The sequence below is a fragment of the Hemiscyllium ocellatum genome, chromosome 13, assembly GCF_020745735.1.
Source record: "Hemiscyllium ocellatum isolate sHemOce1 chromosome 13, sHemOce1.pat.X.cur, whole genome shotgun sequence".
In the NCBI taxonomy this organism is placed as follows: Eukaryota; Metazoa; Chordata; class Chondrichthyes; order Orectolobiformes; family Hemiscylliidae; genus Hemiscyllium; species Hemiscyllium ocellatum.
In genome coordinates this window covers 28,030,415-28,055,468 of record NC_083413.1, presented here as the reverse complement: position 1 = coordinate 28,055,468, position 25,054 = coordinate 28,030,415, and the positions used below count along the sequence as shown (strand labels likewise).

General features: G+C 41.3%; 1 protein-coding gene across 1 annotated transcript in view; it reads left to right on the top strand.

Annotated features, from left to right (window-relative positions):
• LOC132821490 (D-beta-hydroxybutyrate dehydrogenase, mitochondrial-like) overlaps positions 1-21,598 on the top strand; it is a 44,605-nt gene extending 23,007 nt beyond the window's left edge. Inside the window, exons 4-5 of the mRNA XM_060834089.1 lie at positions 10,584-10,736; positions 20,158-21,598. Coding sequence (XP_060690072.1) covers positions 10,584-10,736; positions 20,158-20,627 — 623 coding nt within the window. The 3' untranslated portion in view covers positions 20,628-21,598. The remainder of the gene's footprint in view (positions 1-10,583; positions 10,737-20,157) is intronic.
• The last annotated feature ends 3,456 nt before the right edge of the window (positions 21,599-25,054 follow it).

The following is a 25,054-nucleotide window of genomic DNA, read 5'->3' as shown; positions in this document are numbered from 1 at the left end:
AATATGTTGCAAGTCCACTCTCTCTGAGATGTAAGTTTTAATAATAGTCAGTAAGTGAGGTAATTGAGGTTGGATTTGTTGTAGTGATGAAGAGGTCATTTTCTTTGCGGTTTTATCCTCCCTTTGACTTGATTTGATCTAAAACATAACTATATTTCAAATTGACCTTCTTTAAAGACACATAGCTTTGGAAAATGACTATCTTATGGTTTTTCTTTTTCCATTACCAGAACGTCATGTTTCCTATGAGATCGGATAGATTATTCATGAGTTTTACAGTGCAGCAGAATAAAATCTTACCAGTAGCCTGATAGTGCAGAACATCATCAGAGTGAACCATACATTTAATTTTTTCCTGTGGAACTTTGATATCAATAGTTACTTTCTGATCATTATCAAAGTTTCATCATACACGTTGACATTCTGCAAAATGTAGGATCCTAAGTAACAGACTTCTAACACTTTCAGAAGTATCTCTATAGTATTAGTACTCTATTTTCCATTGCAGTAGTTCTCTGGCTGACTGAAGCAGTCAGTTTATGCCAAAGATTTAATGGTTTATGTCGTGGATTCACAAAGACTTAGAATCAATTCAAATCCAAAATTCAAACTGAATATAACCGATACAGCCGATGGCAAGAAATGTTTCTCCCATCTACCTGGATTCAAGGGGTTCCAAGGGTTCTAGCACAACATTGTAATGCTTTTTAATTCAAACACAGTGTATGTTTATTTTTTGAATAAAAAGTACAGGTTGTTGGATGAAGACACCATACATTTACAGCTTTCTTCATTCATGTTATTTTTAAATTTAGATTTAGATTTAGGTTTAGTGGTTACACTTTCTACACTGATATCTACTGTCCAAGACATTTCTTGAAGCATGAATATTTTACGTGACTGTTAAAATTGGAATAGACAATAGACAATAGGTGCAGGAGTAGGTCATTCAGCCCTTCGAGCCTGCACCGCCATTCAATATGATCATGGCTGATCATTCCTAATCAGTATCCGCTCCCTGCCTTATCTCCATAACCCTTTATTCCACTATCTTTGAGAGCTCTATCCATCTCTTTCTTAAATGATTCCAGAGACTGGGCCCTCCACTGCCCTCTGGGGCAGAGCATTCCACACAGCCACCACTCTCTGGGTGAAGAAGTTTTTCCTCATCTCTGTCCTAAATGGTCTACCCTGTATTTTTAAGCTGTATCCTCTGGTTCGGCACTCACCCATCAGCGGAAACATGTTTCCTGCTGCCAGAGTGTCCAATCCTTTAATAATCTTATACGTCTCAATCAGATCCCCTCTCAGTCTTCTAAACTCAAGGATATAGAAGCCCAATCGCTTCAGTCTTTCAGTGTAAGGTAATCCCTCCATTCCAGGAATTGACCTCGTGAACCTACGCTGCACTCTCTCAATTGCCAGAATGTCTTTCCTCAAATTTGGAGACCAGAACTGCACACAGTACTCCAGGTGTGGTCTCACCAGGGCCCTGTACAGCTGCAGAAAAACCTCTTTGTTTCTATACTCAATCCCTCTTGTTATGAAGGCCAGCATGCTATTAGCCTTCTTCACTACCTGCTGTATCTGCATGCTTACCTTCATTGACTGGTGTACAAGAACACCCAGATCTCTCTGTACTGCCCCTTTACCTGAATTGATTCCATTTAGGTAGTAATCTGCCTTCCTGTTCTTGCCACCAAAGTGGATAACCATACATTTATCCACATTAAACTGCATCTGCCATGCATCTGCCCACTCACCTAACTTGTCCAGGTCACCCTGTAATCTCCTTACATCCTCATCACATTTCACCCTGCCACCCAGCTTTGTATCATCAGCAAATTTGCTAATGTTATTGCTGATACCATCTTCTATATCTTTAACATATATTGTAAAAAGCTGCGGTCCCAGCACGGATCCTTGCAGTATCCCACTGGTCACTGCCTACCATTCCAAAATGAAGCCGTTTATCACTACCCTTTGTTTCCTATCAGCCAACCAATGATCACACTTATTTGATATTAAGGTTAACATGGTATAGACAAATATTTTTTGTTAAACCACAACAGAGTTTGAGCTTAGCATGCAAGACTGGAAATGAAACACTGCGATTGATGTATCCATGCATGATAATGCAACTGCAGCAGCCACTGTGGGACTGTCATTTCCGTTGTTGACATTCAGAATGTGGCTGCTATTAGTTTAGGGATTGAATATTGGGAACTGCCATTGATATTTAATATCATTTAATATTTAATAAACTAATGTGCAATGTGATTGAAAATTCTAAAGATGCTGTTGATCACGAAGTTGGAAGAGAGATTGCAATGAGTAGCAATCAGTACACAATATTTAGTACAGCAGAAAAGAGTATGATATTTGATAAAGAAAAAGGCTTTATTCATGAGTCAACGACACCCAGAATTGGTCAGGGACCTCGAAGTGAAGGAGCCATTGGGAAGTAGTGACCATAATACAATAAGCTTCAATCTGCAATTTGAGAGGGAGAGGGTACAATCGGAAGTGACAATATTTCTGTTGAATAAAGGGAACTGTGTAGCTATGAGGGAGAAGCTGGCCAAAGTTCAATGGTGCAATACCTTAGCAGGGATGACAGTGGAGGAACTATGGCGGATATTTCTGTGTATAATGCAGAAGTTGCAGGATCAGTTCATTCCTAAAAGGAGGCATGGGCGGCCGTGGCTGATGAGGGAAGTTAAGAAACATATAAAGTTAAAAGAGAAAAAGTATAACATAGCAAAGATAAGCGGGAAAACGGAGGACTGGGAAGCTTTTAAAGAACAACAGAGGATTACTAAGAAGGAAATACGCAGAGAAAAAATGAGGTACGAAGGCAAACTGGCCAATAATATAAAGGAGGATAGTAAAAGTTTTTTTAGATATGTGAAAGGCAAAAAAATGGTTAAGACTAAAATTGGGCCCTTGAAGACAGAAACAGGGGAATATATTATGGGGAACAAAGAAATGGCAGAAGAATTGAATTGGTACTTCGGATCTGTGTTCACTGGGGAAGACACAAGCAATCTCCCTGAGGTAACAGTGGCTGAAGGACCTGAACTTAAGGGAATTTCTATTTGCCAGGATTTGGTCTTGGAGAGACTGTTAGGTCTGAAGGTTGATAAGTCCCCGGGGCCTGATGGTCTACATCCCAGGGTACTGAAGGAGGTGGCTCGAGAAATCGTGGATGCGTTGGTGATTATTTTCCAGAGTTCGATAGATTTGGGATCAGTTCCTGCAGATTGGAGGTTGGCTAATGTTATACCACTTCTTAAGAAAGGTGGGAGAGAGAAAGCAGGAAATTATAGACCAGTTAGTCTGACCTCAGTGGTGGGAAAGATGCTGGAGTCTATTATAAAGGATGAAATTACGACACATATGGATGGTAGTAACAGGATAGGTCAGAGTCAGCATGGATTTATGAAGGAGAAATCATGCTTGACTAATCTTCTGGAATTTTTTGAGGATGTAACTCTGAAGATGGATGAGGGAGATACTGTAGATGTAGTGTACCTGGACGTTCAGAAAGCTTTTGATAAAGTCCAACATAGGAGGTTAGTGAGCAAAATTAGGGCACATGGTATTGGGGGCAAAGTACTAACTTGGATTGAAAGTTGGTTGGCTGATAGGAAACAAAGAGCAGTGATAAATGGCTCCATTTCGGAATGGCAGGCAGTGACCAGTGGGGTACCACAGGGATCAGTACTGGGACCGCAGCTTTTTACAATATATGTTAATGATATAGAAGATGGCATTAGTAATAACATTAGCAAATTGGCTGATGATACTAAGCTGGGTGGCAGGGTGAAATATCATGAGGATGTTAGGAGATTACAGGGTGACCTGGACAAGTTAGGTGAGTGGTCAGATGCATGGCAGATGCAGTTTAATGTGGATAAATGTATGGTTATCCACTTTGGTGGCAAGAACAGGAAGGCAGATTACTACCTAAATGGAATCAATTTAGGTCAAGGGGCAGTACAGAGAGATCTGGGTGTTCTTGTACACCAGTCAATGAAGGTAAGCATGCAGATACAGCAGGTAGTGAAAAAGGCTAACAGCATGCTGGCCTTCATAACAAGAGGGATTGAGTGTAGAAGCAAAGAGGTTCTTCTGCAGCTGTATAGGGCCCTGGTGAGACCATACCTGGAGTACTGTGTGCAGTTCTGGTCTCCAAATTTGAGGAAAGACATTCTGGCAATTGAGAGAGTGCAGTGTAGGTTCACAAGGTCAATTCCTGGAATGGCAGGATTACCTTACACTGAAAGACTGGAGCGACTGGGCTTGTATGCCCTTGAGTTTAGAAGACTGAGAGGGGATCTGATTGAGACATATAAGATTATTAAAGGATTGGACGCTCTGGAGGCAGAAAATATGTTTCCGCTGACGGGTGAGTGCCGAACCAGAGGACACAGCTTAAAAATACAGGGTAGACCATTTAGGACAGAGATGAGGAGAAACTTCTTCACCCAGAGAGTGGTGACTGTGTGGAATGCTCTGCCCCAGAGGGCAGTGGAGGGCCCAGTCTCTGGATTCATTTAAGAAAGAGTTGGATAGAGCTCTCAAGGATTGTGGAATCAAGGGTTATGGAGATAAGGCAGGAACAGGATACTGATTAAGGATGATCAGCCATTATCATATTGAATAGTGGTGCAGGCTTGAAGGGCAGAATGGCCTACTCCTGCACCTATTATCTAGAAGAGAAATTTGTTAAATTGTACATTATTCAACAGATTTGTATAATGATATAAATGAAGTTATGAAATAAAAGGTGTCTATTGCAGCTAAGTTTCCACTTTTCTCAGAGAAATAAGGCAGATCTCCATCTGAATGATCTAAGCATCAGGAGATTGCTTTGAACACTCAGTTCTTGGTTGCTGTTGAATATGGGGATATGGGAACCAAGGGTATAATCTTGCATGGGCACAGCACATATCCCACCTCTTACAGAATGCAGTCTTTTGTATGACTATCCTTTTCAACTCATTCTTGCATACTAGTGTGTCTGTGCGAATGAACCAAAATTACTCCTATCATGGACACACATGATATTGGGTAGCTAGCGACACATTGAGGGAGTAGAAGCCCTCTTAATTCTTCTTGCTATACAGGAAAATGGCAACATTGGTGCTGTTAATAATTTGGTGAGATGGAACAGCTGTTTGAGAGAGATGTTCTGAGGCAATTTGTTGGAATTATTTAAAATCTTGAAGCATTTGATAGAATGAATAAAGAGAAACTGTTTATAAATGTCGAAGGGTCAATAATCAGGAGATACTATTTAAGGTGATTAGCAAAAGCATTAAAGGCAACATGGTGAGAAGCTTTTTAATGCCGTGAGTGTTTTGGGCATGAAATGGATGGACACATAATTAGCAGAAGCAAAGTAATTGTAGCTTTCTAAAGAAAAGTGGATAAATACTTTAGAAAGAAAAAAATATAGTGTTAGGTGAAAGGCATCACTAAGTGGCTTAAACTAGATTATTCTGCAAATTACCCAGTCCCGATGACCAAATAGCTTCTGCGTTGTATTTTCTTGTAACTCCCAATCTATGTGCAATGTACTGAATTGTTGTAACTGGTAGTTTAGATCTTTTTTACATAACAAATGGTGCTGTACATTGTATAACACTGTTTCCAGCTATGCTTTAAGTTGGTATCTGTGTATTTGGTTACTTTGACTTGGTCTAGCATGTATTGCTGTTATTTATTTGAGTTGCAGATCTTGACATAATCTAGAGATAATTTTGGCATTCAGCCTCAAACTCACCATGCATAACGCATTCATACGGAAGATAAACTGTTAGTGAGGCATCTACAAAACCTTTGGCTTCAACTGTTAAATATTGATCATCTGCTGCTGAAAGCCTCATTCTTTCCTTTCTGCAAGAGGCCTGATCAGGATTCAGGAGAGAGGCAGAAGGAGCAGCAGACAGGATCTCAGATGCAAACTCATACTGGCATTGAAGATGTAGACTCCTACAAAGGGGCCTCAGTTCAAGATCAGTCAAAAGAATCATTAGGAGTACGGTCTGTTTAAAGCAAGGTTATCAGTTTAATAAATTAAGGCAGCCTGGCGCAGATTTGTCCAGCAACACAGAGGTTAAAAGCTTCTGTGTTACGTGGAGAAATGGCGCCATTACATTAAAAAATTACACATTATTTATATGTTTTTTTAAGAGACAGTACAGCCTTAATTACAAGAAAAGACCAATCAAATGTAATAAGGTGACATGATTGACAGCAGGTTAATCCAATGATATTCTCTGGGAAAGGGGTCTTAATTACATAAATCATCATGTCATGGTAGCAGTTCAAGGTTAGTTCGAATACCAAGTCACTGCCTTATGATTCATATTATGAAAACACCATTGTTTTCTCTTATCTCTCTAAATACAACCAGTTTAGCAAAGCATCAGTTCAAGTTCACAGAGTCGAATGATTATTTGCAGCCATTTTGTTTTGTTATTTTAAATTGAGAAGCCATTTTGTGGTTAATAAAAATCTACATATACTTGTTGCTTCTGACAACAGCCTCAATTCTAATTTTAGGTCCTCAGCATCACCTGGTAGGCACTCACCAATGACATTGACAGTGTGAGGAACCGTGCATGTGAGGATGGACCTAGTGACAGGCAAATGAACCTGACATCTCTGGCCTATCAGGACTTGGAGGAAATTAAAAATAATACGTCATGACCTGTTAATATTGACTCATTTAACTGCAAATTGGATAACAATTTGGGATATAGTGTGAGAGTAATTTGAGACTTGGCTTTTGGTAAGTGTAGCATGTTTGTGTAGAACTTTAGACTCATGAATCCCAATGATCTTTATGATTTGTGCTCATATCTGAATCTGTTACAGAGTTCACAATAGGGATTGGTTTCTACTAGTGGATAAATATTCCACTATTATTGTGTCTCATACAACGACCAGATGTAAAGCAAATGAAATGGACTTGGGTATTTTGTCATCTTGCAATTTCTTCAATCTCTTTTAAAGCAACAGTTCTGTCAAACTCCCTTGTGAAGATATCAGCTCATTTGTCCTGTATTTATCTCTTTGTTGTCTGGTGATGTTCCAGTGTTGCAAAATTAAATATAGGGAAGTAATCCAACTCATCCTGCAAGCTGAGCTAACCACTTGGTTAACACAGTTAATAATATTCCAGTCCATAAACTACTAACATAGTTTGCAGCTTGGCTTTATATTATTATTGCACTATTTCAATTATTATTAAAATAATTGCTAAAAGACTTTACTGTCTGCAGCTTAAAGATTACATTTAAACTAATTGTGTTATCTCTTAAAGGCCTCCTACTCTGTTGTATCAAATGGAGTAGCAACAATGAGTAAAATGATATGTTAATGTGATGTCAATCTGGTGAAGCTATGTTGCAAACAGTGCAATAGGCAGAGCAGCAGAATATTTTTACCTTGATTTCCCATTGACTCAGTGCTCCCACAAATCAATGGATTGGTTCTAACCTCTGCAGTCCTGCCAGACTCCGGATGTGACTTGTAGTGGACAATTAAACAACTAACAGGAAGAGGATTCACAAGTAACCCCAGCTTCAAAGACAGGGGAAACCCAGCACATTAGTGGCTTAAGCAGAAGTGGTGAAGGATATTTCATTTCAGTCTTCTCCTGTCGTGCCCAGCATCACAGACACAGTCTTCAGTAATTTGATTTACTTTGTGTGACATAAGGAAGTGGCTGCAGATACCAAATACTGCAAACTCTGTGGGCCTTGACAATATTCCGGCAATAGTATTGAAGGTTTTTTCTCCAGAATTGGCTGTCTCTCTATCCAAACTGTTCCATTACAACTGCAATACAAGCATTTACCTGACAACGTGAAAAATTGCCTGGGTATGTCTGTAAATATAAAGCAAGACAGATCCAACATGGCCAATTACCACCCTATCAGTCTATCTCGATCATCAGTAAAGTGAAAGAAGTTATCATCAATGCTATCAATCAGCACTAATCTACTCATTGATACCCAGTTTGTATTCTGTCTGAACTACTTAGCTCCAGATCACATTACAGCCTTGATCCCAAAAGAAAGGGGAAAAGATCAGAACTACAGTGATTGGCAGCGGGTTTCTGCCTTTGGTATCAACACCTCATTTGACTGAATATGGTAACATATCCTGTGTAAAACTGGAGTCAGTGGGAATCAGAGCAAAAATACTCTGCTGGTTGGAGTCATACCAGTCACAGATGAAGTTGTTGTGGTTGTTGGAGGTCAATCATCTCAGTCCCAAGACATCAATACAGGATTTGCTCAGGGTAGTATCCTAGGCCCAATCATCTTCAGCTGCTTTTTGTTTTTACATCAGAGTGGTGCTGGAAAAGCACAGCAGGTCAGGCAGCATCCAAAGAGCAGGAAAATCAATGTTTTGGGCAAAACCTTTCCTGATGAAGGGCTTTTGCCGGAAACGTCGATTTTCTTGCTCCTTGGAGGCTGCCTGACCTGCTGTGCTTTTCTAGCACCACTCTGATGTAAACTCTGGTTCCCAGCATCCGCAGTCCTCACTTTTGCCTATCTTCAGCTGCTCCTTCAGTGACCTTTCTTTCATCATAAGGTCAGCAGTGGAGATGTTCCCTGATAATTTCACATTCAGGACTTCTTGAAAGCATTGATGTCCATACGCATACAGACCTTGTGCTGATATAGAGCAAGAAGCATTCATGTCACACAAGTGCTGGATAATGGCCATCTCCAACAAGAGAGAATCTGACCTTCTCCCTTGATGTTTTGTGGCATTACCAGCAATCAGCATCATAAGGATTACAATTGACTAGAACCTGAACTAGACCATATAAATACTGTGGCTACAAGAACAGTCAGACTTGGAATTCTGAGGCATAAATGTCACCTTCTGACTTCCTAAATAGTGTTCATCATTACAAGATGCAAATTAGAAGTATGATGGAATATTCTTCACTTGTCTGGATGAATATAGCTCCAGTAACACTCTGGAAGCTCAGCAACATCCAGGACAAAGCAGACTGCTTGAGCAGCACTTTATCTATCATCCTTCCACCACCAACACACAATAGCAGCTGTGTGTATCATCTACAAGATGAGCTGCAGCAATTTATCTAGCTCCTTCATAACCATCTTCCAAATGTCTGACCCCTCCCACCTAGAAGAGGAAGAGAAGCAGAAACATAGGAACAACGCATGCAGGTTCTCCACTAAGCTATATAGTGCCCTGGTTTGAAAATATATCACCTTTGCTGCTGCTGGGTCAAAAGTGGAACTGTCTTCCTAACAGCACTGTAGGTATGCCTACCATTCTGTTCCCTGCAACTGAATGGATTGCAGTGATTCAAGGAAGTGGTTTCCCACTACTTTCTGAGGGACAATTAGGGATGTGCAGTAAATACTGATCTAGCCAATGACATCCACACCCCATGAACAAATAATTTATAAAGTTTATGAGGATTTACTTATTCCCTCATGCAGGCTCATAATTGCATTTTGCTTTCTTTTCATCAGCTGCAAAACTGCTTGAGGTGGAAATCTGTTGAAAATTGTAGATTAACACACGTTTGGTAGTGTAGCACATAAGTATTGTTGGAAAAAGGTACAGTTTGAAGGCTTTCATCTTGCACTTATCAGGACAATTTTCAAGAGATACAAAGTTAATGGAAAATGATATTTTTACTGTGAGTGTATTGATTCCCTGGCAAGTGCTTTCTTTAGCCAGCAATAGAAAACTTGATATTTGTTAAACATCACACAACAGGTTACAGTCCAACAGATTTATTTGGAAGCACTGGCTTTCGGAGTACTGCTCCTTCATCAGACAATGAATTTATAGCACAAGGTTCCAGTGTTGTGCAACTGAAATGATATATTGAACAAACCTGATTGTTTGTTAAGTCTTTCATCTTTTAGAATGGATTGCAGGTTTCGGTTCATTAATATGTAAATCCCAGAACTTCTTATAAGTCACCTTCTCGAGATAGCTTAAGGTTTTATAACAAAAGGTAACATCTCAGCTCAGGCAATGTGATAAAGGTGTGAGGTCAGAATCTGTCTGTATCCCGATCTTGAGTCAGACTGGTTCAGTTTCCAAAGTGGAATTTACAAAATGTTACATGTATTGACTGCCTACAGATTGTCCATTCTTTGGGGTTGTCCTATAAATCAACAGTTCCATGCCACCAAGTTCCAACATGAACACTGCTCCATGGTTATCCTTCACCACATTCTTCCTTTTGGAGTGCCGGCAAAGGTTCTATTTGTTGATCAATGAATTAAAACTCTAATGAAGGCAGTACAATGTAACATTACCACAGTGTGGTAACAGTCATATGACCTTTGAGAATTCAGAGGGCACAAAGAAGTGACATTTATATTTGATCAAAAATGGTGAGAATCCAAGAAGAAATTTGACAGTGATATAGAACTGCAGGTCAGCTCCAGCCATTTTTAAAAATGTCTGCTCTCCTTAGATATCCATGGTCTGATAGATCAAAGATGTTATATATCGTACCCAAACATATTGTGATGACCAAATGCATTGTGTCCTTTACTCAGGTCTCTGGGGTGTGGTAAACAATGCTGGCATCTCAACCTTTGGAGAAGTGGAATTCACAAGTTTAGCACGTTACAAGGATATTGCAGATGTTAACTTGTGGGGAATGATCCGAGTAACTAAAGCCTTCCTCCCCCTAATCCGGAGAGCAAGAGGTGAGTAAAAGTGGGTTCAAACTGTCAAATAATTGTCGGCTAAAATACTTAATGAAAATTTTCATAAACACAAAAACTTTGGAAGGAATAACAGGAATACAGAGTACTAGGCTAATGTCAAAATTCTTGGTAGTGTGGACGAGCAGAGAGATCTCTGTATGTATGTGCATAGATCCCTGAAAGCTGCCACCCAGGTTGATAGGGTTGTTAAGGTGTGATGGTGTGTTAGCTTTTATTGGTAGCGGATTGAGTTTCGGAGCCATGAGGTTGTGTTGCAGCTGTACAAACTCTGGTGTAGCCAACTTGGAGTATTGTGTACAGTTCTGGTTGCCGCATTATAGGAAGGATATGGAAGCATTGGAAAGGGTGCAGAGGAGATTTACCAGGATGTTGCCTGGTATGAAGGGAAGATCTTATGTGGAAAGGCTGAAGGACTTCAGGCTGTTTTTGTTGGAGTGAAGAAGGTTAAGAGGTGACTTAATAATGCTGTACAAGATGATCAGAGGATTAGACAGGGCAGACAGTGAGAGCCTTTCTCCTCAGATGGTGATGGTTAGCACGAGGGGATGTAGTCTTCAGTTGAGGGGTGATAGATATGGGACAGATGTCAGAGGTAGTTTCTTTACTCAGAGAGTAGTAAGGACATGGAACGCCTTATCTGCAACAGTAGTAGACTTGCTAACTTTAAGGGCATTTAAGTGGTTATTGGATAAACATATAGATGATAATGGAATAGTGTAGATTAAATGGGCTTCAGATTGGATTCACATTTCAGTGCAACATTGAGGGCCAAAGGGCCTGTACTGCGCTGTAATATTCTATGTTCTATATTCTAACCAATCCTTACTTGTAAAATTAATTGAATCCTCACTATTTTATAGTATACATTTTTTGACTCTTGTTTTATAATTTTCTAACTAATATCCAATTAATAATAGCTTGAATATTCTGTGTACTTTGTATGAAACCTGCAGCAGCATTTATTTGTCAACTAAGATTCAAGACTGTTGAGGAAATCGTACTCTGGTTGAAAGGTTTGTATCTGTCCTGTGCTAGAAAAGTCCAAAGTAAATTGAAAAGTAAGCCTGGATTTCCACAGTTTTTGAAATAAAAAATTTGCCTTGGCAAAAGTGCATTACAATTTTTTAAAAAAAATCTGCATTTGAAAAAGTATATTTAAAGGTGCTTTGATGAAACAACAACTGTCCTCTGAGCTTCTATGTACTGGCTAAATGACCTTTAATCTCTTTAATGTGTGAAAACCATTGAACCATGGAAACATAACAGCACAGAAGGAGACCATTCAGCCCATTATGTCTGAGCTAACTGATGACCATTTTAACCCCATCCCACTTTCTAGCACCAAGCTCATGGCTTTGCAGGTTTCAGTGCTTCAGGTGTAGATTCAGGCACATTTTAAGAGCTGCTATGTAGTGGCTGTAGTAATATCAGATCTACACTCTGATGAGTAAGCATTTAACAAGCTTTAGTTGATATGACTATATACAACGAATAGTAGGAGGGGACATTCCTGGAATTCTGCAGACACAAGCCACAATCCCACATGATCTGCATCACTATAACACACACCTTATGCACATGATCAATAGTTATTCTTACCGTAATAGTTAATCCTTTATTTCACATCTTTCATCAAGTATTATCCCAATTGCCTACTTACACATTTTTCACACCACCCACCCTCTCCAAAATCTGTGCGCTTTATGGGAAAATTCCGTGCAGTGTTTTAACCAACTTCTCTGAAGGTTTATGGAATTTCTTTGAGGTTGCAAGGCCAAACTGCTTCTCTGAGGCTTTGAGCCCTTTGTCTCTGTCATTAGTGGCTGTATTATTACCGTTTCCTCCAGAGGATCAGGCTATGTAGGCCACTGGCTTCCTATATTTAGTGAAATCAAGGCACTCGTGTTTCTTGAACTTATTCCACAGGGTGCTCATACAGAGAATGGTCTTAGCTGTTGGTGCTTTGCAAGCTTTGTGCCCTTGTGCTGTTGGATCCTGAGTGACACTTGGGCTCCTTTTTCCAATGTACGTAGTTTGTGAGCCCTGTGTCTCTCAGTAAAGGTTTTGGCTTGGTCTGCCCTAATGAGCATCTTTTGTAATAATGTTCTGTTTGTTTGTTGTTTTGCACTATGACGTTTAGTGTTAGTGTGAGAGAAAGAAAGGGAGGTTGTATCTGCAAGGAGAAAATGAGGACTGCAGATACTGGAGATCGGAGCCAAGAGTTTGGTGCAGAAAAGCACAGCTGGTCAGGTAGCATCCAAGGAGCAGGAGAATCGACGTTCCGGGCATAAGCCCTTCATTGGTAAGGGCTTATATAGGTTGTATTTGCAGCCCGTGGCCCATGCTGTTATGGGGGAGTGAAGATGCTTTGTAAGGTTGTGGAGCAGTGACTGAATAAGGCAAAATATAGTCCATTGTCAAAGATGATAATCTCTGGAATTTCGTGTGTAAAATGTATGGTCTTTAAAGAGGTTATTACAAGCCCTCTGCAGTGGATTGATTAAGCTTCTGGACTTTGATCCATTGGAGAAAATAGTTATCCAAAATGGGAAAAGTCACCCTATTGAGTGCCATTTCCATTGCCCAACCGGAAAGGAGGAGAGCAGAAGTGGTTGTTTCTGCTTCTGCATGTGATCAGCGTAAGTGGCACAGTTGGAGGTCAGGTCTTCAAGAGCACAAGGTACCTGACAAACATCTGAATTGTACCCTGGTTAGCCATCATGGAAAAGCATCTGGATTTGTGAACTTCATTTCATAACAAGTGTCACAAAATTCTTGAAACAATGGCTGACAAATAGTGAATGGTTAAAAGTTTGATGGACTCAACATTGCGGACAAATGTTTTATCATCTGTCCCTGGGCTGACGATAGATATTTTTGATATGAGTTAACAGTAGTCTGGTGTTTTCCTTCTGTGTTCCATATGTTTACCATTGTCTCTTCTGGTCTTTGCCTTAAAGCTGGTTCTTCCTGAACATTGAATTAAATAGAAAAAGACTGCAGGGTAAGCTTCCTTTTCAGGCATTGATACAGGGCAGTCACTCCAGCCCTGTGTCCAATGTAAAGTGTCCAGTCTTAGCATTCAAATATTAACCATCATAGTCTTTTACTTCCATGAAAGAAATAATTTGTTATTTAAGTTTGGCTTTAGAAGCAGTTTTCTTTGTTTGTGGGATGTGGGTATCTCTGGTTAAGCCAGTATTAATTGCCCTGGAGAGGGTGATATGTCTGCTGAACTTCGGTTGTGGGATTGTTTAGCCCAGACTATAGTTTGCTGTTTCCACTGTTTGGCATGTAATTAGTCCTGTGTCACAGCTTCATTAATTTGGCATCTCATTTTTATATCTGCCTGGGTACCTCCTGGCATTCTCTTCTAGCTTCTTAATTGAGCCAGGATTGTTGATAATGGTAGAGTGGGGATATGCTGGATACTATGGATACAGATTCAGGTTGAATACAGTCCTGCTGTTGCGGCTGCTCATTTCCGATGCTTCTTGGATGCTTAGTTTTTGTTACTTGATTTGTTTGATGTCTGTTCCATTTAATGAGGTGTTAAAGCCATACAACATGATGGAGGGTATCTTCAGTATGGAGATTAGATTTTATGTCCACATTCTAGATCAGTGGTGCTGGAAAAGCACAGCAGTTCAGGCAGCATCCAATAAGCAGCGAAATAGACGTTTTGGGCAAAAGCCCTTCATGACTCCTGATGAAGGGCTTTTGCCCGAAACGTCGATTTTGCTGCTCGTTGGATGCTGCCTGAACTGCTGTGCTCTTCCAGCACCACTGATCCAGAATCTGGTTTCCAGCATCTGCAGTCATTGATTTTACCTCTTTATGTCCACATTGATTGAACGGTCTTTCTCTGCAACATTGTACTGATACACGGCTTCTCTATAGTATAGTTTTTACTATTCTCCTGTAGTCAGATTTCTGGACTGACATTATACTTCCCCGAAAGCACTAAACTCCACGTAATGTCCTGGATGGATGCATCTATGACAGGTCAACTGGTGACGACAATATCAAGCAGAGCTGTTTCCCCTCTTGTTGGTTCCCTCACCACATGCTGCATACCCAGTCTGGCAGCTATGACCTCTAGGACTTGAGTAAAAAATGAGGTCTGCAGATGCTAGAGATCACAGCTGCAAATGTGTTGCTGGTCAAAGCACAGCAGGCCAGGCAGCATCTCAGGAATAGAGAATTCGACGTTTCGAGCATAAGCCCTTCATCAGGAATAAGAGAGAGAGAGCCAAGCAGGCTAAGATAAAAGGTAGGGAGGAGGGACTAGGGGGAGGGGCGATGGAGGTGGGATAGGTGGAAGGAGGTCAAGGTGAGGGTGATAGGCCGGAGTGGGGTGGGGGCGGAGAGGTCAGGAAGAGGATTGCAGGTTAGGAGGGCGGTGCTGAGTTGAGGGAACCGACTGAGACAAGGTGGGGGGAGGGGAAATGAGGAAGCTGGAGAAATCTGAATTTATACCTTGTGGTTGGAGGGTTCCCAGGCGGAAGATGAGGCGCTCCTCCTCCAGCCGTCGTGTAGTTGTGTTCTGCCGGTGGAGGAGTCCAAGGACCTGCATGTCCTCGGTGGAGTGGGAGGGGGAGTTAAAGTGTTGAGCCACGGGGTGATTGGGTTGGTTGGTTCGGGCGGCCCAGAGTTGTTCTCTGAAGCGTTCCGCAAGTAAGCGGCCTGTCTCACCAATATAGAGGAGGCCACATCGGGTGCAGTGGATGCAATAGATGATGTGTGTGGAGGTACAGGTGAACTTGTGGCGGATATGGAAGGATCCCTTGGGGCCTTGGAGGGAAGTGAGTGTGGAGGTGTGGGCGCAAGTTTTACATTTCCTGCGGTTGCAGGGGAAGGTGCCGGGGGTGGAGGTTGGGTTGGTGGGGGGTGTGGATCATCTGCTCCTAGGAGGACCAATTCCAACACCGCACAGCCCAGATGGCCTCCTTCTTCAAGGACCGCAGATTCCCCCCAGACGTGATCGACGATGCCCTCCACCGCATCTCCTCCACTTCCCGCCCCTCCGCCCTTGAGCCCCGCTCCTCCAACCGCCACCAAGACAGAACCCCACTGGTTCTCACCTACCACCCCACCAACCTGCGCATACAACGTATCATCCGCCGCCATTTCCGCCACCTCCAAACGGACCCCACCACCAAGGATATATTTCCCTCCCCTCCCCTATCAGCGTTCCGCAAGGACCACTCCCTTCGTGACTCCCTTGTCAGATCCACACCCCCCACCAACCCAACCTCCACCCCCGGCACCTTCCCCTGCAACCGCAGGAAATGTAAAACTTGCGCCCACACCTCCACACTCACTTCCCTCCAAGGCCCCAAGGGATCCTTCCATATCCGCCACAAGTTCACACACATCATCTATTGCATCCGCTGCACCCGATGTGGCCTCCTCTATATTGGTGAGACAGGCCGCTTACTTGCGGAACGCTTCAGAGAACACCTCTGGGCCGCCCGAACCAACCAACCCAATCACCCCGTGGCTCAACACTTTAACTCCCCCTCCCACTCCACCGAGGACATGCAGGTCCTTGGACTCCTCCACCGGCAGAACACAACTACACGACGGCTGGAGGAGGAGCGCCTCATCTTCCGCCTGGGAACCCTCCAACCACAAGGTATGAATTCAGATTTCTCCAGCTTCCTCATTTCCCCTCCCCCCACCTTGTCTCAGTCGGTTCCCTCAACTCAGCACCGCCCTCCTAACCTGCAATCCTCTTCCTGACCTCTCCGCCCCCACCCCACTCCGGCCTATCACCCTCACCTTGACCTCCTTCCACCTATCCCACCTCCATCGCCCCTCCCCCTAGTCCCTCCTCCCTACCTTTTATCTTAGCCTGCTTGGCTCTCTCTCTCTTATTCCTGATGAAGGGCTTATGCTCGAAACGTCGAATTCTCTATTCCTGAGATGCTGCCTGGCCTGCTGTGCTTTGACCAGCAACACATTTGCACCTCTAGGACTTGGCCAATTCTTCAGTACTGATACTACCAAGCTGTTTGTGATGGCCATTGACGTTCCTCATCCAGAGTACAGTCTATGCTCTTGACACCCTCAGTACTTCTGTCAAGTTACAAGGCTGTTGCCATAGTTGGAGGATTTGAGCTATAGGGAGAGGCTGAAAGGCTGGGGCTGTTTACCCTGGAGCATTGGAGGCTAAGGGGTGACCTTATAGAGGTTTATAAAATCAAGAGCGGCATGGATAGGATAAACAGTCCAGGGAGTACAGAACTAGAGGGCATAAGTTCAGGATGAGAGGGGAAAGATATAAAAGGGACCTAAGAGGAAATATTTTCCTGCAGAGGGTGGTGTGTGTATGGAATGAACTGCCAGAGGAAGTGGTGGAGGCTGGTACAGTTATAGCATTTAAAAGGCATCTGGATGGGTATATGAATAGGAAGGGTTTAGAGGGATGTGGGCCAAGTGCTGGCAAATGGGACTAGATTAGGTTAGAATATCTGGTTAGTATGGATGAGTCGGACAGAAGGGTCTATTTCTGTGCTGTACATCTCTATGACTGTAAGTACTGTTCCACGTGGAGTAGTTCTGATTCATAAGTTGAGGAGGAGGGGCTGTAAGTGGAAATTAGCAAGAAGTTCCCATGACCATCTTTGACCTAATGCCATGAGATTTCATGGGGTGTGGATTCAACATTGATGCCTTCCAGAGGCACTTCTTCCTGTGTTGTAATGTGTGGTGGACCTGTCCTGTCACTGGGACAAGTCATATCCAAAATTGGTGATAGTGGTGTCTGTGCTGTTTTCTGGAAAGTGTAGGTCTGAGAATGTGGCTATATAGGCTATTTCTTGACTGGTCTATGGGTTAGCTTTCTCAATTTTGGCACAATCTCCTAAATGTTAGTCAGGAGGAGTTGACAATGTTGACAGGGCTGGGTTTGCCATTGTCTCTGTTGGTGACTGGGATAGTGCAAGGTGGTCTGTCAGATTTTGTTCCTTTTGGTTAGACTCTGTAGCAGTTCACATAACGGAGTGGCTTGTTCACCTGTTTCAGTGGGTATTTAAAACTCAATCACGTTACTGTTGCTCTGTAGTCACATGTAGGTCAGACCAGGAAAAAAACAGCAGTTTTCTCTCTGAGGACATAGTGAACCATATCAAATTTTACAACAATTGACAATGATAACATGGTCATTATTAGACTAGATTTTGATTTCAAATTTTTATTGAATTTACATTTCACCCTTTGCCATGGTGGAATTTGAATTCATGTCCCCAAAACATTAGCCTGTGCCTTGGAAATATTTGTTTGACATTATCACTATCCTGCCCCTCCCTATTACCTTGAGTCTTCTTACTATGGCAATGATGAGTGAAAAGAGACTGCTGTGACTGTAACCATGGCTTTCAGCAGTCCGGGTGAAGCCGTTTTACCCTTTTGTGGACCTTTTTCATCCTGTCTCAGGAAACACGCAAATGAAAGTTGGCACCTATTCCATGTTCTTCCACAGTTACTGCCACGGTGTGCTTTCACTCTCGCTACCTCTGTGACAATTCCATTTTCATTCAGCCTGTCTCAGGTTCTCTGTTGTTGAGAAGGGTTTTGGGTGGTTCAATTCAAAATTAATTGTTCACCTGAGTCGAAGCCTTGCTTGCACAGTGCTATCTGAGTTGGTCGGCAGAGTGGTCCAGTGGTCTGATTATTGAGTCACAGAGTCGTATATCATGGAAACAGATCCTTTGGTCCAACTTGTCCATGCCAACTAGATTCCCATACTAAACTAGTTCCAATTTCCTGCGTTTGACCCATATCCCTCTAAACATTTCCTATTCATGTACCTATCCAAATGCCTTTTAAGTGTTGTAACTACCTGCAACTGCCACTGCCTCTAGCAGTTCATTCTGCATATGAACTTCGCTTTGTGTGGAAAACGTTGCCCCTCGGTTCCTTTTTGAATCTTTCTCTTCTCACCTTTAAAATATGCCTTTTATTTTTGAACTCTCCCACCCTAAAGAAAAGACCCTTGCTATTCATGTTACCTATGTCCCTCATGGTTTTATAAACTTCAATAAGGTCACCCCTCAATCTCCTACCCTCCTGTGGAAAAAAGCCCCATCCTATTCAGCCTCTCGTTATAACTCAAGCCCTTCATTCCCGGCAACATCCTTTCCCTACTGCACTGCTAAAAGGATTCTCTCATTCTATTTCCTTATCTGAGGTGCATTGTCTGGGCTGGCCTAATCCATCTTTCATAGTACTGTACTGCTGTTGGCATCATTTCAGGAGTGCCTTGGCATTTGCTTCCAGTTTCATGGGTCTGTTCACCATTGCCTCAGGTCTATATTTAGGTGAGTGAACATTAGCGGACTTTATGGATATAACTGTGCACAAGTAATGATAAGAGAGGACATTTCCGGACATTTATGTACTCCTACCACTTCCATGTGATCTTACGTCACTGATATAGCTCCTTATGCACATGCTCAGTAGTTGTTCCGAGAGTAAAAATATTGCTAATCCTTTGCTCCACAGTAACCTTGCAAAATCTGATCATGCAATTAACAAACTCTTTCTGGACCGGAGCTCTAGCTACTTCAGCATCATTTCTTGGCTTGCCTACAGACTACCATAAATAGTCTAGTGTGTGCCACTCAATCTTGCAATCTTGATTGAAAACTCAGATAACTCTCCTGATTTAAGATATATTTAAGTAGTTAACAGCCTGGAAATTAAGTAATGCCTAGAAAAATCCTTCAGGGTGTACATCATTAGGAAAGCCACAAAGCCTTTTTTTAAATTATTCAATATGTGATGTATGTAATTTGGCATAGAGTAAGGACAAGGCAGACTGTTTCCCAGAAATCTTAGGAAGGTGGGGAATGAACTAGCTAACATAAGTTGAAAGGATGAATTGCCATTCAGGAATGTAGAGCGATAATGACATGCTTCAAAAGAGACAAAAAAAGCAATCAGTACAATAAATACTCTGTTCCATTTTAAAAATAAAGGAAAATGCAAGTGCTTTAGGATGTCATAGATAAAAAGAGAGTAGAAAGCAACTAAAATTAAAGAGGACAATAACAATAATGAGAAGCTAGGAAACTATGAGAAAGTAAATAATGGCCACAGTGTTAGGTGCATTAGTCATAGGGAAATGTGTCTGGGTGGGTTACTCTTCAGAGGGTCGGTGTGGGCTTGTTGGGCGGAAGGGGCTGTTTCCACACTGTAGGGAATCTAATCCAATATAAAAGTTTCCTTAATTCCCAGGATTTTGGTGAATAAAGTGAATGCATCTTCGTAAGAATTGAAAGTCGAAAGTATCTGTGCAACTAGATGTGGCCTTTAAAATGATTTACTTTCTCACTACAAACCTGTTGCAAAGCAATTTAAATTAGTTTGTTTTTGCTGTTTCAAATGTTTATAGGTCGTGTTGTGAACATTGCCAGCATGTTCGGACGCATGAGCATAGCGAGTCACTCTGCATACTGTATTTCGAATTATGGAGTGGAAGCGTTTTCCGATTGTCTACGCTATGAACAACGGCGTTGGGGTGTTAAAGTCAGCATTATTGAGCTGGGAAACTATATAGCTGCCACAGGTTTCCTTACTCGTGATCATGTTGAAAACATCGCTGAAAAAATGTGGAATGAAACTGCTGAAATTGTACAGGAGGATTACGGGAGGCCTTATTTTGACCGACAGACATTGATAATGAAATCTTTCTGCAGCAACAGTACAAAAGACATGTCTCTTATTATTGATGCCATCACTGATGCACTAACCTCCAGATATCCATACAGCCGCTATGAACCAATGAATGCCTATTGGTGGCTTAGATTGCACATTTCAGCTCACTTACCTACTCCTATAGCTGATTGGTTGTATAGACATTAAACACCTTGCCAGTGCATTGCTAGAATGATCTGCTTCCACACCTTATGCCAATTTCCTCATGCTTCCTACTCCTTTCTTCATTACCAGTGCCAACTAAGAACTACTCTAACCCAAGGACACTTAATGAAATTGCACAAAATTAATCAAAGTTCTATTTTATAGCTTTTATATATATTTACTCTAACATAATTATTGTTCCCTTGAACACATTGTGTTTGTCACAGGGTAACAGGTATTCAAAAAATGCTGTAATACTGTTTATTTTTCAATGTACTTATGTGTAATTCCATTCAACTGTGGAAATATTGTGTGTTGTTCTTCAGTATTTTTGTGTGTGAGGTACAATTTGTTAAATAAAAACATTCTTATGATTACACACAGAATGTATATTTCTTTTGGTCCTTATCATTTTCCTCTTTCTGTTTGTCATAGGCACCCAAAATACGAATTTGATGCAGAAAATGATGATGGAGACAGTGTAGTTATTGTAACAAGATCAGCCATTTCAATCTCATATAAGGCCCCTGATTGAGGCTGTTAATCTGGTCCAATCAGGGAGCCCTGGCTGACAGTTAACTAGGAGAGCCACCAAGGGTGGTCTAATCAGTCTGTGGTTGTGGACTGGTGCCAGGTGTCTTTTATTTAGTTATATTGGGTCTGTGTTCTATGCATTGTTCCTTATTTGATTGCACTGTCTTGTCTGTGTTTGTTATTGTTACCTTTGACTGAAAGCGGGACTTGAGGTTTGTCCTCATTTTCCTGAAAACTGGTTGAACGGTGGGGTTTAGGGTTTGATTTTTCTGCCCCTTCCCCTGTATGTAGTGTTTTTTTTTGTGAACTGCTGCTTTCTGTTTATTGTCAACTGTATTTTGTATTGTTTAATAAAAAAAAAGAAGTGCCAAACACCCTGTCTACTCTGAGAGCTGGCTTTGAGGGAACTGGATCAGTGTCAAGGACTGTCCATAAGTAAATAAAGGGTGACTTGGTGATGGGCTACTGGCTTCTATGGAGTTATTTCAGACAGTCATTGAATATTGTTATGATAGAGGTCAATAATTTTTTGTTAGGCAGGGGACCAAAGGTTATCAGAAATAGATGGTACTGTGGAATCTGAAACACAAAACAGATTAGCTATGATGTTATTGAATGGCAGAGCAGGCTTGATGGGCTGTATGGCTTATTCTTCCTAATTGATATGTTCATACATGGCCCCTTGAGCAGGCTTCACCGCTCAGTAAGATCATGGCTGATCTGATTGCTCTATATTCCTGCCTATTCCCAATAATCTTTCACATCCCTCCTTGTTGAGAATCTGTCCATTTCAACCTTAAAGATATCAAAGATTCTGCTTCCATTGTATTTTTCAGAAAAAAATGCAGATGGTTTACAAACCCCCAATAGAAAAAAAACTTTCCTTATCTCTGCCTTTAGATGAGCAATCCCTTACCTTTAAACAGTGAATCCTAGTTGTAGATTCTTCCACAAATGGAAGTGTCCTTTCCCAATTCATCTGTTGAGACTGCTCAGAAGGACCTCCATGTTTCAATCATGGTATCTCTTACTGTTCAAAGCTCAGCAGATACAAGCCTGTCGTGCTCAACCATTCTTCATAAGACAATCTGCCCATTCAGGAATTAATTTAGTAAACTTCTCTAAACTGCTTCTAACATATTTACATCCTTCTTTAGATAAAGACATTGGTCTTACTAATGTCTTGTATAACTGAACCATAAACTCCCTATTTTTGTATTGTATCCCCCTTGCTATAAATCATAATATTCTATTAGCTTTCCTTCCTATTTGCTGTATCTGCACACTAATCATTTGTGATCCATGTACCAACGCACCCAGATCCCTCTGTCTCAGACCTCATCAATTTCTCACTATTTAGATCAACCCTTTTTATCCTTCCTTCCAAAAATGGACAATTTTGCATTTTCTCGCATTATTCTCCATTTGCTAAATCTTTATCCATTCATTTAATTTCTCTATATTGCTTTCCAACCTTATGTCCTAAACAAAACTTTCTTTCCAATTTAGTTTTGTGTAATCAGGAAATTTAGATTCAGTCCCTTCATCCATGTGATTTATATGAATTGTAAGAAGTTGACTCCTACCATTGATCCTTGTGGCACATCATTTTATCTTGCCAATCAGAAAATTACTTGTTTGCCTGCTGTCTATTTCCTGTTAGCTAGTCAATCATTTATCCATGCCCATACAGTGGCTTTTATTTTCCATTGTACCCTTTGTGCTGGCTTATCAATGAATGTTCATTTGCCATGTATACCAACTGCTTCATCATTCCATTCATCCATAAGTTAGAACTCGAGCCAAAGAACCACACACTTATCACTGCTGCAAGTTGCACATTCCTATATTTCCATACACGTTTTCAGCTATTTAATCATGTCGCACACATCACCCAAACACATTGCACCACGCATAACAAAGATCCCTATCTTTTAAAGAATAAGATGCTCCACGGCCTGTTGCAGATGGGACTCCAAAAGGAAGACAGGCACAATAGAGCATCTAAAGCCCCATGGAAAAGATAGTGCTAGCCATTAGCGTGATCTACATTGATGCAAGGCCAGCAGTGAGACTGGAACCACGGTGTGACTACTCTATTATCTAGTCCTCCTCACATCACATTTCTTCCACTTTCCAGACAACTTCTTCTGATTTGCAAGCTGCAAATGGTGCATGGTGCACTATTTATCTTCCTTTAACCCTAAACCTACCCCTTCACCACAAGCTCACCCTTTATTCTTTCTCATTTAAAACCCCCAGGAGGTGCAACCTAGATAAGGAGGGGAAGAACAGCAAGAAGACTATGCATTTCCAGTATCGCTATCACTCAATTTTCATACTCACACTTGAATCCAGAAGGTTGCACCAACACTGAACAGTATCTCCCAACATAGAAACAGACCCTTTGGTCAAACTCGTCCATGTTAACCAGGTTTCCCAAATTGAATGAGTCCCATTTCTTTGCTTTTGACCCATACCTCTCTAAACCTTTCCTATTCATGTACCTGTCCAAATGTCTTTTAAATGTTGTAACTTTACTTGCATCTATCATTTCCTTTGGCAGTTCATTCCAATATGAACCACCCTGCCTGTGGAAAGAGTTGCCTGTCAGGTCCCTTTTAAATCTTTCTCCTCTCGCCTTAAAACTATGCCCTTTTAAACTCCCCGCCCGAGAGAAAAGACTTGGCTATGCCCCTCATGATTTTATAAACTTCTATAGTGTCTTCCCTCAACCTTCTACACTACAGAATAAAAAATCCCAACCTATTCAGCTTCTCTCTATATTTAAGGCTTTTTGATTTATATGGGAATTGGAGCAGGACGCAAAGGAGTTGAGGTTGAAGCTTGACCATGGTTATATTAAATGGTTGAACAGTGTCAGTTGGCCATTGATCATCTCCTGCAGTTTTTTTTTGGTTAAATGTGAAGTGTAGCTTTACTTTCTTTTCCATTTTGCTTTATCAGAGACTCATTGTGTCCAGCTGTAAGATGATTCAAAAGATTAGACTTTTCGTGAGGTCTGAAAAGAAGAATATTATTCCTGAAGACAAATCTACTATTGGACTGTGCTCTGTGAAAACAGACTCAATGAGCTGTATGGAGTCATGAGTCCATGTTATGCCTCCATTAGTCCCGGATGGTCATTTGTCAGCCACTATCCTATGCATTTCATCTTTATATCTTATCTTTTAAATGATTCTGCAGTTGTCAAACTACATTTTAATGCAATGTTTATTTCCACAATAGTAGAACATACAGACATTGATCTACACCAACTCAGTGTGTCTCTGAGATCAGATCTCTCCAGTTTTCTCTCAGTCATGTGATTTTATCTCATCATTACATTATGATCCCGTAAGTTCATGCTGTCAAAACATTACTCCGCAGTACTCCTGTCTAACCTGGGCATTTCTCTGAAAATAAACCTGTAGATACATTTTTGCCTATTTTCTAGTCTGGGTGTGACATTTGATGCTAAATTGAATAGTGAACATTTATTTTCTTCATAAAACAATGACATATTATAAGCACCAAATGTGTTGGACCAAACAGTCTGTTTCCATGCTGTATAACTCTATGATTCCAAGCAGATAGCATATTTACCTATAGGTTGTTGCATTGTCAACATATGCACTATTTTGTTCAATCACTGCTGTTGATTGTACAGTTCTTGTATTTTATTTTATGTAGATGGTGGGCATTAACTGGAGGTTAGCTAGGTCATCTGAAGCTTCACACTGTGTCTGATCCAGGCACAGGTTAGGACCACAAGGTTACAAGCCACGGTTACTCTGGCAGAACCAGAAAATTGTGCTGGAAGAGCTTGCCCCTCAAGTAATAATGATTAAAGGCAGAGGTTCTTTCAGGAAGAGAACTTGTATCATACACATAAA